Source organism: Sapajus apella, unplaced genomic scaffold (genome assembly GCF_009761245.1).
Source record: "Sapajus apella isolate SASKATOON/1434 unplaced genomic scaffold, GSC_monkey_1.0 scaffold12, whole genome shotgun sequence".
In the NCBI taxonomy this organism is placed as follows: domain Eukaryota; kingdom Metazoa; phylum Chordata; class Mammalia; order Primates; family Cebidae; genus Sapajus; species Sapajus apella.
The window spans coordinates 28,704,569-28,718,515 of NW_022436952.1; the positions used below are offsets into that span (position 1 = coordinate 28,704,569).

The window sequence follows — 13,947 nt, forward strand, 5'->3', positions numbered from 1 at the left end:
TTTTGTCTTTTTTGGTAGAGATAGGTTTTCACCATGTTGGCCAGGCTGGTCTCAAACTCCTGACCTCAAGCAGTCCACTCTCCTTGGCGTCCCAAAGTGCTGGCATGAGCCCACTGCGCCCAGCCGATAAAATTTTTAGGTATAGGAAATTAAGGCCAATAATGATAAATTAGGCAAAGATAATAACGAATTAAAATGGAGTGATTTAATATAGCAGTGTGCTTAAACAGGTTTAGGGTACAACTGGACCATTCTGGGGACCACATTTTTTTTATCAGTATCATTTAGTGATTTTTCTTTGAGCCATTTAACATTTATGAGGAGCACCGTTCTGTATCACCATTCTGATAATTGGTCAGAAATGCAGGTCATAATTTGATAATATATACATCTTTAAGATGTGTAAGTTTATAAAATATCTATGGATAATATACTTTTTATCAGTGTGGGCAAGTTACTGTATAATTTCTGTATTTTAGAGTTCTTGAAGTCTACTGTTTTTTTCAAATTAAGCTTTAACTATTATAACCAGTCTTATCTATCTATTCAGTTTACCATAATAGTGCTAATTGTGGGATATAGTTTCAATGTGAGGCAGACTTCTTTCTGGTAAAATACCTACAGCACCAAAACAGCCAGCATAAATGCAAAAATAAATATATTTGATTAATTTCTAAATTTGATTAATCAGCTAATGAATAGTCGACTATGGAGATAAGTTAACAATAATTTTTTTTTTCTTTGAAGCGAAGTCTTGCTCTGCCACCAGGCTGGAGTGCAATGGCTCAATCTGGGCTCACTGCAACCTCTGCCTCCCAGTTGAAATGATTCTTCCTCCTCAGCCTCCCGAGTAGCTGGGACTACAAGTGAGCACCACCACACCCCGCTAATTTTTTTTGTATTTTTAGTAGAGATGGTGTTTCACCATGTTGGCCAGGATGGTCTCAATCTCTTGACCTTGTGATCTGCCTGCTTCGGCCTCCCAAAGTGCTGGGATTACAGGCATGAGCCACTACACCCGGCAACAGTAACTTTTTATTGTGTGTCTTTTTGGTTCTAAGTATCTCGAAGAACCATTTCTATATATCGTCTTATAAAACTTAATACAGTTCTCTGCACAGGTCACGGTTTAATCTTCTTGATGATGAAGACCCGAACTTCTCTATATGTATTTTGTGTTATCTTAAAATTTTATTTGTGTTGGCAATAGCAATTCTTATTTACTTTTTTTTTTTAATGCTCGTAGATGTGAGTATGCAGTGCTCACAGGATATACTTCGAATGCTCCTCTCTCTTCAGCCAGTTCTTCAGGATGCCATTCAGAAAAAAAGAACAGTAAGACCTTGGGGTGTTCAAGGTCCTCTTACTTGGCAACAGTTTCATAAAATGGCTGGCCGAGGATCTTATGGTAAGTAAGTTATAGTGATATGTAATGACTGATTTTATATCAGTCCTCAGATTTCTGTGCCCAACTAGAATAAGCACATTAGTCTTCTTTAAATATTTTTTGTGGTATATTCTTAAGGCCACCTTGGTCCAATCCTAGCTTTTTTTCCCACCATTTCCAACATTCAGCTTACTCAACTCTAACCCTGCTTCAAAAGGAGTGGCTTCTCTTAGGTCCGTTTTTACCCATAGGGGGCTTTCCCTCAATATTTTTCATGAAGAAAGGGACATATGCGAAGATTTTCTTTCAAAGGCAAAAAAAAAAAATGCTTTTGTTTTCAATTATTTTACAAAATTAAATGAAAAAGGGAGATGGAGTGGCGAATGAGGGTTATACTAGTAATAAGGGGCCCTAAGGTCTTCATTTAAAAAGAATTACAACAAAGAAGAAATTTGCTAGTTGTGATTAGAGTAGTAAATGAATACTCTGAGTAGGTGTGCAGATTTATGGTCAGCTGTGATGAAAAGAACATTCCAAATATTCGAACTGTTTGTTGAAGATTATCTCTGAAAGGTGGGCTGTAATTGGAGTTTTAAAAATATATTTGGAATAATACTTCTTAAAATTGAAATCTTTCACTTTTGTTTATTGATTCGAAGTATATTATATATGAAAGTAGTAGATTTGCCTGTATTTTCCTTTTCTCCCTCTTTTAATGGCTAAAATAATTTAAATCTCATTACAAAACTAATGTTCTGTGAAAAATGGAGGTCCAAGAAAATATGGACCTCCATTTATTTATTTATTTATTTTTTTGAGACAGAGTCTTGCTTTGTCACCTAGGCTGGAGTGCAGTGGTGTGATCTTGGCGCACTGTAACCTCTGCCTCCCAAGTTCACACAATTCTCCTGCCTTAGCCTCCTGAGTAGCTGGGTTTTTCAGGCGCACGCCACCATGCCTGGGCTAATTTTATATATTTTTAGTAGAGACAGGGTTTCATCATATTGGCTAGGCTTGTCTCAAACTCCCGGCCTCAAGCAATATCTGCCCACCTCGGCCTCCCAAAGTGCTGGTATTACAGGCATGAGCCACCGCACCTGGACAGAAAATACATTTTAGTACAAACCTTTACATTTTAAAAACTAAGATAGTAAACATTTATTTATTTATCTCTGTACCTTAATGATTTTGGAGATCATTTCTATCTGCATACATAGAGATGATCTTTTTTTTTAATGGCTATGTGTATTCCATTGTTCTTTACATATAATATATTTTACCAATGCAGTGTTTATGAACGTAGAGATTGTATCCACCATTATCATTACAGCTATTTTTCAGTAACGTACACATCCCTGGCTTTAAAGCATGGTGTATTTTTATTTTATTTAATATTTTTTGAGATAGGGGCTTGTTCTGTCACCCTGGCTGGAGTATAGTGGCACAGTCATGGCTCACTGCAGTATTAACTTCCTGGGCTCAAGTGATCCTCCCACCTCAGCCTCTCAAGTAGCTGGGACTAATGTGCGTGCCACCACACCAGCTAATTTTTGTATTTTTTTGTAGAAATCAGGTTTTGCCATGTTGGTCCAGGCTGGCCTCTAGCTCCTGGCCCCTAGTGATCTGCCCACCTTGGCCTCTCAAAGGGCTGGGATTATAAGTGCCCAGCCATGTGTATTTCAAGGAAAAACAAAAAGCTAAATTACTCTCTGTAATACTTTTTTTTTTTTTTTTTTTTGACACAGTCTCGCTCTGTTGCTCTGGCTGGAGTGCAGTAGCATGATTTCAGCTCACTGCACCCTCTGCCTCCCCAGTTCAAGCAATTCTCATGCCTCAGCCTCATGAGTAGTTGGGATTAGAGGCATGCATTACCACACCTGGCTAATTTTTGTATTTTTAGTAGAGATGAGGTTTTGCCATGTTGCCCAGTTTCGTCTTGAACTCCTTGCCTTGAGAGATCCACCTACCTAGGCCTCCCAAAGTGCTGTGATTGCAGGCATCAGTCAGCCACCATGCCTGGCCCCTGTAATATCAATTTGAATTCTTACCAGTTAAAGTGCCTATTTTCCCAAAGCTTTGCCTAGTAGGATGCTGAGTCAGTGGGTGAAAAATGGTTATTTCCTATTATAGTTTGAGAGATTAAATGGTATAGACTATGGGGATAGATTTCTTGGGTTTAAATTCCTGCTCTGCTATTTCTTGTAAAATACTAGAGAAATTACCTAACTTCTTCATTTATGTTTTCTCATCTGTAAAATGAAGTTAGTAATAGTTTCTGCCTTGTGTTTTCTTGTGAGGATTAAATGAGTCATACATGGAAAGAGCTTTGAATAGTACCTAGCACATAGCATTATCATTGTTTGCTATTACTAATTTTAAATTGCTTTTTTTAATGAGAAAGAGCATCTTTTTATGTGTAAGAGATATTTTTGTGTTGTACTCTTCATGTTCTTAACCCATTTTTCTATTAGGTTGTTGGTCATTTTCTTTTAAAAAATTTTTATTGTGGTAAGAACACTCCCAGGCATGGTGATTCACACCTATAATCCCAGCACTTTGGAAGGCCAAGGTGGGCAGATCACTTGAGGTCAGGAGTTTGAGACCAGCCTGGCCAACATGGTGAAACCTCGTCTCTACGAAAAATATAAAAATTTCCAGATACGGTTATGTACGCCTATAATCACAGCTACTCAGGAAGCTGAGGTGCAAGAATTGCTTGAACCCAGGAGGTGGAGGTTGGAGTGAGTGGAGATTGTGCCACTGCACAGCAGCCTGGGCAACAGAGCAAGACTCCATCTCAAAAAAAAAAAAAAAAAAAAAAAATACTTAACATGAGCTCTTAATAAGGTTTTTTTTCCTATTTTTTAAATTATATTATTTTTAAATGTATAAATAGTGATGGTGTCTCACTGTGTTGCCAAGGCTTGTCTCAAACTCCTGGGCTTAAGTAATCCTCCTGCCTCCCAAGGTGCTGAGATTATAGGCATGAGTCACAGCACCTGGCCTACAGTGTATTTTCATGCCAAAAATTTAAATGCAGACCAGGCATGGTGGCTCCCACATGTAATCCCAGCACTTTGGGAGGCTGAGGGAGGATTACTTGAGCTCAGGAGTTTGAGACCAACCTGGGCAACACAACAAGATCCCATCTCTACAAAAACTTTAAAAATTAGCCAAGCATTAATGGTCCACACTTGTAGTGCCAGCTACTCAGGAAGCCAAGGCCGGAGGATTGCTTGAGCCCAGCAGGTTGATGCTGTGGTGAGGCATGATTGTGCCACTGCAGTCTAGCCTGGGCAACAGAACGAGACCCTATCTCAAAAAAATAAATAAATAAAAAGACTTGTTCAGGAAATTCCTAGCTGTTGAAAAGTCTTGATCAACTGGCATTAAGTATTTTTGTCTCTAATAAAAAAGTTTCGTTAATAATGACTTCATTAACTTTTGACATTTAAATAAAAAGGAAACATGTCTTGTTTTTGTTTCTTAAAATACATCTTTCTTATTTAGGAACTGATGAATCCCCAGAACCACTGCCAATCCCCACATTTTTGTTGGGTTATGATTATGATTATCTGGTGCTTTCTCCATTTGCTCTTCCTTATTGGGAGAGACTTATGCTGGAACCCTATGGATCTCAAAGAGATATAGCCTATGTTGTACTGTGTCCAGAGAATGAAGCCTTGTTAAATGGAGCCAAAAGCTTTTTTAGAGATCTTACTGCAATATATGAGGTAGGTGTTTAAAAAGAGATGACATTTTAAAACTACCTTATGATTTGTATTGTTTTATACACACACACACACACACACACACACACACACACACACACACACACATCATACTGGTAAATTTAGTTGATTGGGACACAGTGATGGTGTCAGATTAGATGTTTATTTCTCATACTAGCCAGTTACATTTTTTGCTGAGTTTGACCCAGTCTGTTAGATGTGTATCTTGTGGGTCAGAGTGGCTATACCCCTACTGGAGGAAGAAACATTGAGGGCATATAGATATATATCCCATTTAATGTGACCTTTTCTAAAACCAAGGGTAACAATGTTAAATAGCCAGGAAAAAATTACATTTATAAAAATTCTAGTCTTTATTCTCTAGAATTTCAGGTAGTGACACTAGACCTCACCTTTCTCATATGCAAAATAAATTTGGCCAGGCGCAGTGGCTCACGCCTGTAATCCCAACACTTTTTGGGAGGCCAAGACGGGCAGATCCCCTGAGGTCGGGAGTTTGAGACCAGCCTGGCTAATATGGAGAAACCCTGTCTCTACTAAAAATACATAATTAGCCAGGCATGGTGGCACATGTCTGTAATCCCAGCTACTTGGGAGGCTGAGGCAGGAGAATCGCTTGAACCTGGGAGGCAGAAGTTGCGGTGAGCCAAGGTCATGCCATTGCACTTCAGCCCGGGCAATAAGAGTGAAACTCCGTCTCTAAATAAATAAATAAATAATTTTTAAAAAAATCTATGCTAGATATCTCTAAGGTCCATTTCAGGTCTGAAATTCTTGCCTATTCTTTTAAGTTATAATTCTCACGTATCCATCACCAGGCATAATAATTGTAAATTGTAAGTGTTATGGTACATAAAATCTTACTTTATTATTCCCTCCTTTTCCCACAAAGATTTGGAAATTTGGTCTTTAAATTTTGATGCATTTTACACTCTGAATGTTAGTATATGCTAGTTTGCCTTCCTTATAAAATTTTCCACATAATTACAAGGTCTCTGTAGTGTGTTTTTAATAAATGAACATTTCCCAAAGGGTGTTACTTGGAACATTAGTCTGGTAAAATCTCTCAGAGGCTGGGCGCAGTGGCTCATGCCTGTAATCCCAGCATTTTGGGAGGCCAAGGCAGGTGAATCACCTGAGGTCAGGAGTTCGAGACTAGCCTGACCATATTGGAAACCCCATCTGTACTAAAAAATACAAAAATTAGCTGGGTGTGGTGGTGGGCGCCTGTAATCCCAGCTACTTGGGAGGCTGAAGCAGGAGAATCACTTGAACCCAAGAAGTGGAGGTTGCAGTGAGCCAAGATCATGCCACTGCACTCCAGCTTAGGCGATAGAGCAAGACTTTGCCTAAAAAAAAAAAAGATTCTTTCAGAAAATAGGTTTGGGGAAACATTGTAATATTATAATACCTTTTAGAGATTCACAATTCATATTAGGTTATTAAAGGTTTTGAAATTCTTACAGTAAAAAAGTCTTTTAAATTTGCTTAATCCAATGTTATAAATTTATCAGACCATTATAACAAAAATCAGTGGCTTACAGAACTAGAGGGAGAGAGTATATAAATATATTTATATACCAATTTTTATTTTGCTTTGATTTAGGGATATGTGTATTTATAATACATGAATTGGCGTTAAGGTATACCTAAAATGACTGCATTTTTATTCTCCTTTATTTCTTCATTCTGCAAGCTTTTATTACTCAAACCAAATGGTTCTAGTGTTACCTAGGTGTTTTTTCATTAGAGATATCTTAATTTTGAAAATAATTTAATGAATTTCTAATGTAAAAATGAAAAAGACCTATAGCACTGTTTCACCTTTTGTATGTTTATTTTTTTGCCCTACTTCTAGAAACACCATTGATATTTTGATCACACCTGTGAATTGCAAATGGTTAAGCTTATTTTAAATAGCTCTCATGCTTAGTTTTATAATATGTACCTAAAATACTATAATAAATTTACTAATTCTGCTTTCTGTGTGTATATTTGTAGTCCTGTCGATTAGGTCAACATAGACCTATTTCTCGACTGCTAACAGATGGGATCATGAGAGTTGGATCTACTGCATCAAAGAAACTATCAGAAAAGTTGGTAGCAGAATGGTTTTCTCAGGCAGCTGATGGTAACAATGAAGCATTTTCTAAACTCAAGCTTTATGCACAAGTCTGCAGATATGATCTAGGTATTGAGTTTGTATTTACTGTATAAGGCTAGTATTGGCAAAGTGTGGCTGGTCCACCAGCTGTTTTTGTAGATAAAATTTTATTGGAACACAACCGTCCTCATTTATTTATGTATTTTGACTGGCTGCTTTTGTGCTACAACATTGGAGCTGAGTAGTTGTGATAGAGTCTGTGTGGCTGTAAAGACAAAAATACTATTATATGACCCTTTACAGAAAAAGTTTGCTGATCCCTAATGAGGGATCCCATCAGGTATGAAGAAATTGTGGGCTATAAACAAATATTCTGTTGCTTCTGTAGGGTCTGATGGTTTATTAACATTAAGATTGTTGATTTGTTACAGTTTAAAGATAAAATAATGTATAGTTAATCTGTACAAAACCAAGAAATAGTTCTTTGTTGTGCTAAGAAAATGACAGCTATTTAAGACTTGCTGATTACACTTTTTTTTCTTTCATTCTACCCATGTGCAACTGTATTGTTTATAAATACTCCTGAAATAAGTATCAGTGGGCTTTCTTTAGACTTAATCCAAGGAGATACAGAACCAAACTATTGAATCTCATTAGACATTCCTATAATTTGAACCCCATAATAACATTATACCATTTTATATTTTTATTAGCTCCCAATGTAGTCAATATTTGTTGGATTTGTGATTTAGAAACCCTTTGAATAGTTTGATGAATATTGCTAGATACCTTTTCTTACATTTAATTATACTTAGAATTTTGTTAAACTTTCATTTCTTTAATTTTGAGTGAAAATTCCATTTTAAATATGTTTCTTCAGTTTCTAAGGGAAAATAGAAAGTAAGTATAGATCACACCATTAGCAAGCAATTCAGGGGCTATAATTACCAAGAAAATATCAACTGGATTATTTTATTTACACAGTGCAATTTAAAAAAAAAAAAGTTGGTGAAATAAAGAATTAAATTTCCTACCTATTTTTATCCTTTAGGTCCTTATCTTGCTTCCCTGCCATTGGACAGCTCTCTACTTTCCCAGCCAAATTTAGTTGCCCCTACAAGTCAGCCTTTGATTACTCCATCTCAGATGGCAAATACCGGAAATGCTAATAACCCATCTGCCACCTTAGCATCTGCAACAAGCACTACTATGACAATGACTTCAGGTGTTGCCATATCTACTTCAGTTGCCACAGCTAATTCAGCTTTGACCACAGCTTCAACTTCATCTTCATCATCCTCCAACTTGAATAGTGGAGTATCATCAAATAAACTACCTTCATTTCCACCCTTTGGCAGTATGAACAGTAATGCTGCAGGATCCATGTCTACACAAGCAAATGCAGTTCAGAGTGGTCAGCTAGGTGGGCAACAGCCATCAGCTCTACAGACAGCTGGGATTTCTGGAGAGTCATCTTCACTTCCCATTCAGCCACATCCTGATGTGTCTGAAAGGTACCTTTAAAAATACTCATTCTGGCAGAAATATAAAAAAAACTATGATGCTTCTTTTTTTCTTTTTTGAGACTAAACTCTCATTCTTTCACCCAGGCTGGAGTACAGTGGTGGAATCTCTACTCACTGCAACCTCTGACTCCCAGGTTCGAGCAGGTCTCCTGCCTGAGCCTCCCAAGTAGCTGGAATTACGGGCATGCACTCCCACGCCTGGCTAATTTTTGTGTTTTTAGTAGAGACGCGGTTTTACCATGTTGCCCAGGCTGGTCTGGAACCCTTGGACTCAGCAATCTGCCTTCCTCAGCCTCCCAAAGTGCTGGGATTACAGGCATGAGCCGCGACACCTGGCCTAGTGTTGAATATTTTATGTATAAAATTGTAATGTAGATTCTTCATAAAGTCTTTATCATAGAATTTTAGACTCAGAGGGTGGGAGTTAAGAACTTGAAAACCATATAGTCCAATACCGTATGACATATGAGTCTTCTGTGGCATAACTGTCAAGTAGATTTATTTGCCTGTGCAATTCACTCTAGTGATTGAGAAGTCACCATTGAGCCAGTCTGTTCAATAGTGAGTCCTATTAAAGTTTGAATCTCAGCTCTGCTCTGCCGTTTACCTGCTTTGTGACTAGAGGAAGCTCTAATTTTCTGAGCTTGTTTCCTTATCTGTAAACAGAGTAATATGATACAATATATATTAAGTACTTTACACAGTGATTCCAATTTATTTATGGTGACAAGAATGATTATGACAGCTCTCCTTTTATGACAAAGGTTTTTTGTGAGCTTTCCTTTTGATTTATAGGCTAGGTTGGCCAGAACTTAATTATATCTGTCAGCTACCCAGGATGCAGTTGGGCCCAAAAGTACACTCATATATGGGTAAAAACAAACCATTACCCAGATTGATTTACCCATCTTGAACATCTGAATAGATCTGAAGTTTAAAAAAATTAAATCACCCATCAGAGAATGAAATTTGTTCATTGAAACTATGAAGTATGAAATAAATGTATATAAACTAAAAATGGGACCAGGTAAAGTGGCTCATGCCAGTAATCCTAGCACTTTGAGAGGCCAAGGCAGGAGGATTGCTTGAGACCAAGAGTTCAAGACCAACCTGGTCAACATAGTGAGACCCTATCTCAACAAATAAGAATAAAAAATGCATATAGTCTAAAAATATACTAGAACATTGAATAAGTCTAGAAATGTATTTTATTTCTGGTCTAGTTCTACCTGTACCGAACTTTATAAATTTGGGCAGCTATTTCAGATAGTCTCAGACAAAGAGACCTATCTTTGTCTCAGTTTATCCCTTAAACTCTAAGCAGTCTTTGGCATCTAATATTCTGTGGTTTAATAATTTTTTTTTTCTTTCTTTTTTTTTTTTTTTTTTTTGGGGTAAATGTAAGGCAAGACCTCTGAAGGCAAGTGTTTTTATACACTGTGGAATTGTATGTACTTTATTTATGGTTCACTTTGGCAAGAAAGAAATGTCCTTCATTTTCAGAGAGGATTTCTCATACCTTTCACCAAAAAAGAGAGAGAAGGGGGATATTAAGAACCTGCTTAGATGCTATCCCAAGCACACACAGTACAACTTTTTATCTAATTTCTTCCTTAAATTTTAGCACGATGGATCGGGATAAAGTGGGAATCCCCACAGATGGTGATTCACATGCAATCACTTATCCACCTGCAATCGTTGTTTATATAGTTGATCCTTTTACATATGAAAATAAAGACGAGAGCACTAACTCTTCTAATGTGTGGACATTGGGGCTACTTCGATGCTTTCTAGAAATGGTCCAGACTCTTCCTCCTCATATCAAGAGTACTGTTTCTGTACAGGTAAGAGTGATAAATGTTGTGAGTTAAAATTATGTAAAACAGTTTGATGTCAGAAGTTTCAGATACTGCTTTTCTGTATTCAAACTGATTATCTAAAAGCTAAGTTATATTATATTGATTTTATTTCAAGTAATATCATAATAGAAATCTTAGAGAATTTATAAAAGATAAACTTCACAGTCATACCACAGGAATATTACAGAATAAAAAGATTGCATTAAGTACATTAAATGTTTCTTCTGTTATTTTATAAGCCAATTTTTAAATTCATAATCCTAAATAGAAAAATGTAGCATGTACCTAAATAAGACAGGTTACCAGAAAAAGAGAAAACAATTAGCCATATTGTTAGAAATAATTTAGAATTTATTTTATAGACCTCAACAGGACTAATCAATGGCAGTATTAATTAACATAAGCGTTATACAGAACATTTTATAGGGTTTTTTTTTTTTTTTTTTTTTTGCCAGACTGGAAGGCAGTGGCTTACTCTTGGCTCACTGCAACCTCCACCTCCTGGTTTCAAGCTATTCTCCTGCCTCAGCCTCCCAAGCAGCTGGGACTTGAGGTGCATGCCACCACACCCAGCTAATTTTTGCATTTTTAGTAGAGACAGGGTTTCACCATGTTGGCCAGGATGGTCACAATCTCTTGACCTTGTGATCCACCCGCCTCAGCCTCCCAAAGCTCTAGGATTAGAGGCATGAGCCACTGCGCCTAGCAAGAAAATTTTAAAGGTTTTAAATGCTACTTTAGTTCAGGACCCATTGGTAAAATTGCTGCTTATTAAAAGCCTACGTAATAGATAAGAAAACAATCCTTAAATTTTCATTTAAATTATGTTTTGTTTAAATTTTCTAGTAAAAAGTGTTTGGAGTTTTAGACCCACAGTTCCTTTTATTCTCTTTTGGAAGTTTAACATTTGTAATATTTGCCTATACTTCTTAGATTATTCCTTGTCAGTACCTGTTGCAACCTGTGAAACATGAAGATAGACAAATCTATACCCAGCATTTAAAATCCCTGGCTTTTTCGGCCTTTACCCAGTGTCGGAGGCCACTTCCAGCATCAACCAATGTGAAAACATTGACTGGCTTTGGTCCAGGTTTAGCCATGGAAACTGCCCTTAGAAGTCCTGATGTAAGTATGTTTTTCATGATCAAAGTTATTGAATGACTATACATACTTCCCCCCACTCCAGCCTCGAGATGGAGCTTTGCTCTGTTGCCCAGGCTGGAGTGCAGTGGGGTGATCTCGGCTCACCACAACCTTGGCCTCCTGGGTTCAAGTGATTTTCCTGCCTCAGCCTCCTGAGTAGCTGGGATTAACAGGCATGTACCACCATGCCCAGCTAATTTTTTTTGTGTGTGGCGTTTCACCATGTCAGCCAGGCTGGTCTCGAATGCCTGACCTCAGGTGATCGCCCACCTCTGCTTCCCAAAGTGCTGGGATTACAGGCATGAGCCACTGCACTTGGCCAACATTTTTATGATATTATGCAAAACTATGTTCAATTTTTTGTTTAGCTCTCATTTTCCAATTATCTTATTGGGTAGATAATAATTACATTTTCAATGCAATATTTCCCTAAGATTGTACAGTATCATAATACCTTAATTTTTTATTTTATAGAGACCAGAGTGTATTCGACTTTATGCACCTCCTTTTATTCTGGCTCCAGTGAAGGACAAACAGACAGAGCTAGGAGAAACATTTGGAGAAGCTGGACAGAAATATAATGTTCTTTTTGTGGGCTACTGTTTATCACATGATCAAAGGTGGATTCTTGCATCTTGCACAGATCTATATGGAGAACTTTTAGAAACTTGTATCATTAACATCGATGTTCCAAATAGGTATTTGTATTTCCCTAAATGTATCATATTATTCCATTTTTTAAAATTCATGTATATATATATATACACACACACACACATACACACAAACATTTTGTTTCATTTTTAATGAATAGAAACCAGTTTGAAGGTTTTATATATATTAAAATATTAAGATGGGGTATTGTGGGGGCTTTTTACTTTTTTCTGTAGTGAATGTTTATGTTCTATAAGATAATTAAAAATAATTGTGATTATTATACAAACAAAAAAATTAAGGTCCCTAATTTCTGAATTATAAAGCTTGAGACAATTATTTTAGCTGAACATTTTTAAAAGATATAGTTAGAAAACTCTTCTGCAATTAACAAATGGTCTAGTAGGCCAGGCGCAGTGTGGCTTATGCCTGTAATCCCAGCACTTGGGAGGCCGCGACGAGTGGATCACCTGAGGTCAGTAGTTCGAGACCAGCCTGACCAACATGGAGAAACCCTGTCCCTACTAAAAATACCAAAAATTAGCCAGTTGTGGTGGTGCATGCCTGTAATCCCAGTTATTCGGGAGGCAGAGGTAGGAGAATCGCTTAAACCAGGAGGTTGGGGGTTGCCATGAGCCAAGATTGCACCATTGAACTCCAGCCTGGGCAACAAGAGCAAAACTCCGTCCCAAAAAATAAAAATAAAAAATAAAGAAGTCTATTAAAGTGTCTATAGAACATTTAAACTTTTCTCATGTACCATCTAAGATACAGCACCTAATTAACTGAATAAGTTAACTTCCTTTCCTAAAATTGGCTATTTAAAATTTTATCATTTAAATGTTAGGATGTAGCCGGGTGTGGTGGTGGGTGTCTGTAATCCCAGCTACTTGGGAGGCTAAGGCAGGAGAATCACTTGAATCTGGGAGGCGGAGGTTACCAGTGAACCAAGATCACGCCATTGCATTCCAGCCTGGGTGACAAGAACGAGACTCTGTCTCAGAAAAAAAAAAAAAAATAGTTTGAATGTCTTTAGAATGTGATGGCCGTTTTAGAATTCTCCTTGGCAATAAATATCATGTCCAGTTATTTAAGAAGGATGTAACTAATAGGCCCCAACAAGTGAGCCTCATAATGAGTTATCAATAATCATTTCAAGGCTAGTGAATTCTCTCCAGGAGAACCTGAAAAGCAAATCTGTGAAATGATTTTTAGTTTTAAGATTTGGGTTCTGGCCAGGCGTGGTGGCTCATGCTTGTAATCCCAGCACTTTGGGAGGCTGAAACAAGGTGGATCACTTGATTCCAGGAGTTTGAGACCAGCCTGGACAACATGGCAAAACCCGGTCTCTACAAAAAATACAAAAATTTGCCTGGGCATGTAGTCCCAGCTACTCAGGAGACTGAGGCAGAAGGATCACTTGAGCCTAGAAAGTCAAGGCTGCAGTGAGCTGAGGTTTCGCCACTGCACTTCAACCTGGATAACAGAGTGAGATCCTGTCTCAAAAAAAAAAAAAAAAAAA

At 37.4% G+C, this 13,947-nt stretch overlaps 1 protein-coding gene across 3 annotated transcripts in view; it reads left to right on the forward strand.

Moving 5' to 3' along the window:
- Nucleotides 1-13,947, forward strand: part of MED13 (mediator complex subunit 13) — a 124,650-nt gene that overhangs the window by 92,188 nt on the left and 18,515 nt on the right. For all 3 annotated transcript variants that reach the window (XR_004269702.1, XM_032280728.1, XM_032280729.1), the window contains 7 exons: nucleotides 1,247-1,408; nucleotides 4,898-5,121; nucleotides 7,141-7,330; nucleotides 8,295-8,757; nucleotides 10,394-10,613; nucleotides 11,562-11,753; nucleotides 12,246-12,469. Coding sequence is in view for 2 of the 3 variants with exons in the window: in XM_032280728.1 (XP_032136619.1) it covers nucleotides 1,247-1,408; nucleotides 4,898-5,121; nucleotides 7,141-7,330; nucleotides 8,295-8,757; nucleotides 10,394-10,613; nucleotides 11,562-11,753; nucleotides 12,246-12,469 (1,675 nt within the window). In the remaining variant the exon portion in view is untranslated. The remainder of the gene's footprint in view (nucleotides 1-1,246; nucleotides 1,409-4,897; nucleotides 5,122-7,140; nucleotides 7,331-8,294; nucleotides 8,758-10,393; nucleotides 10,614-11,561; nucleotides 11,754-12,245; nucleotides 12,470-13,947) is intronic.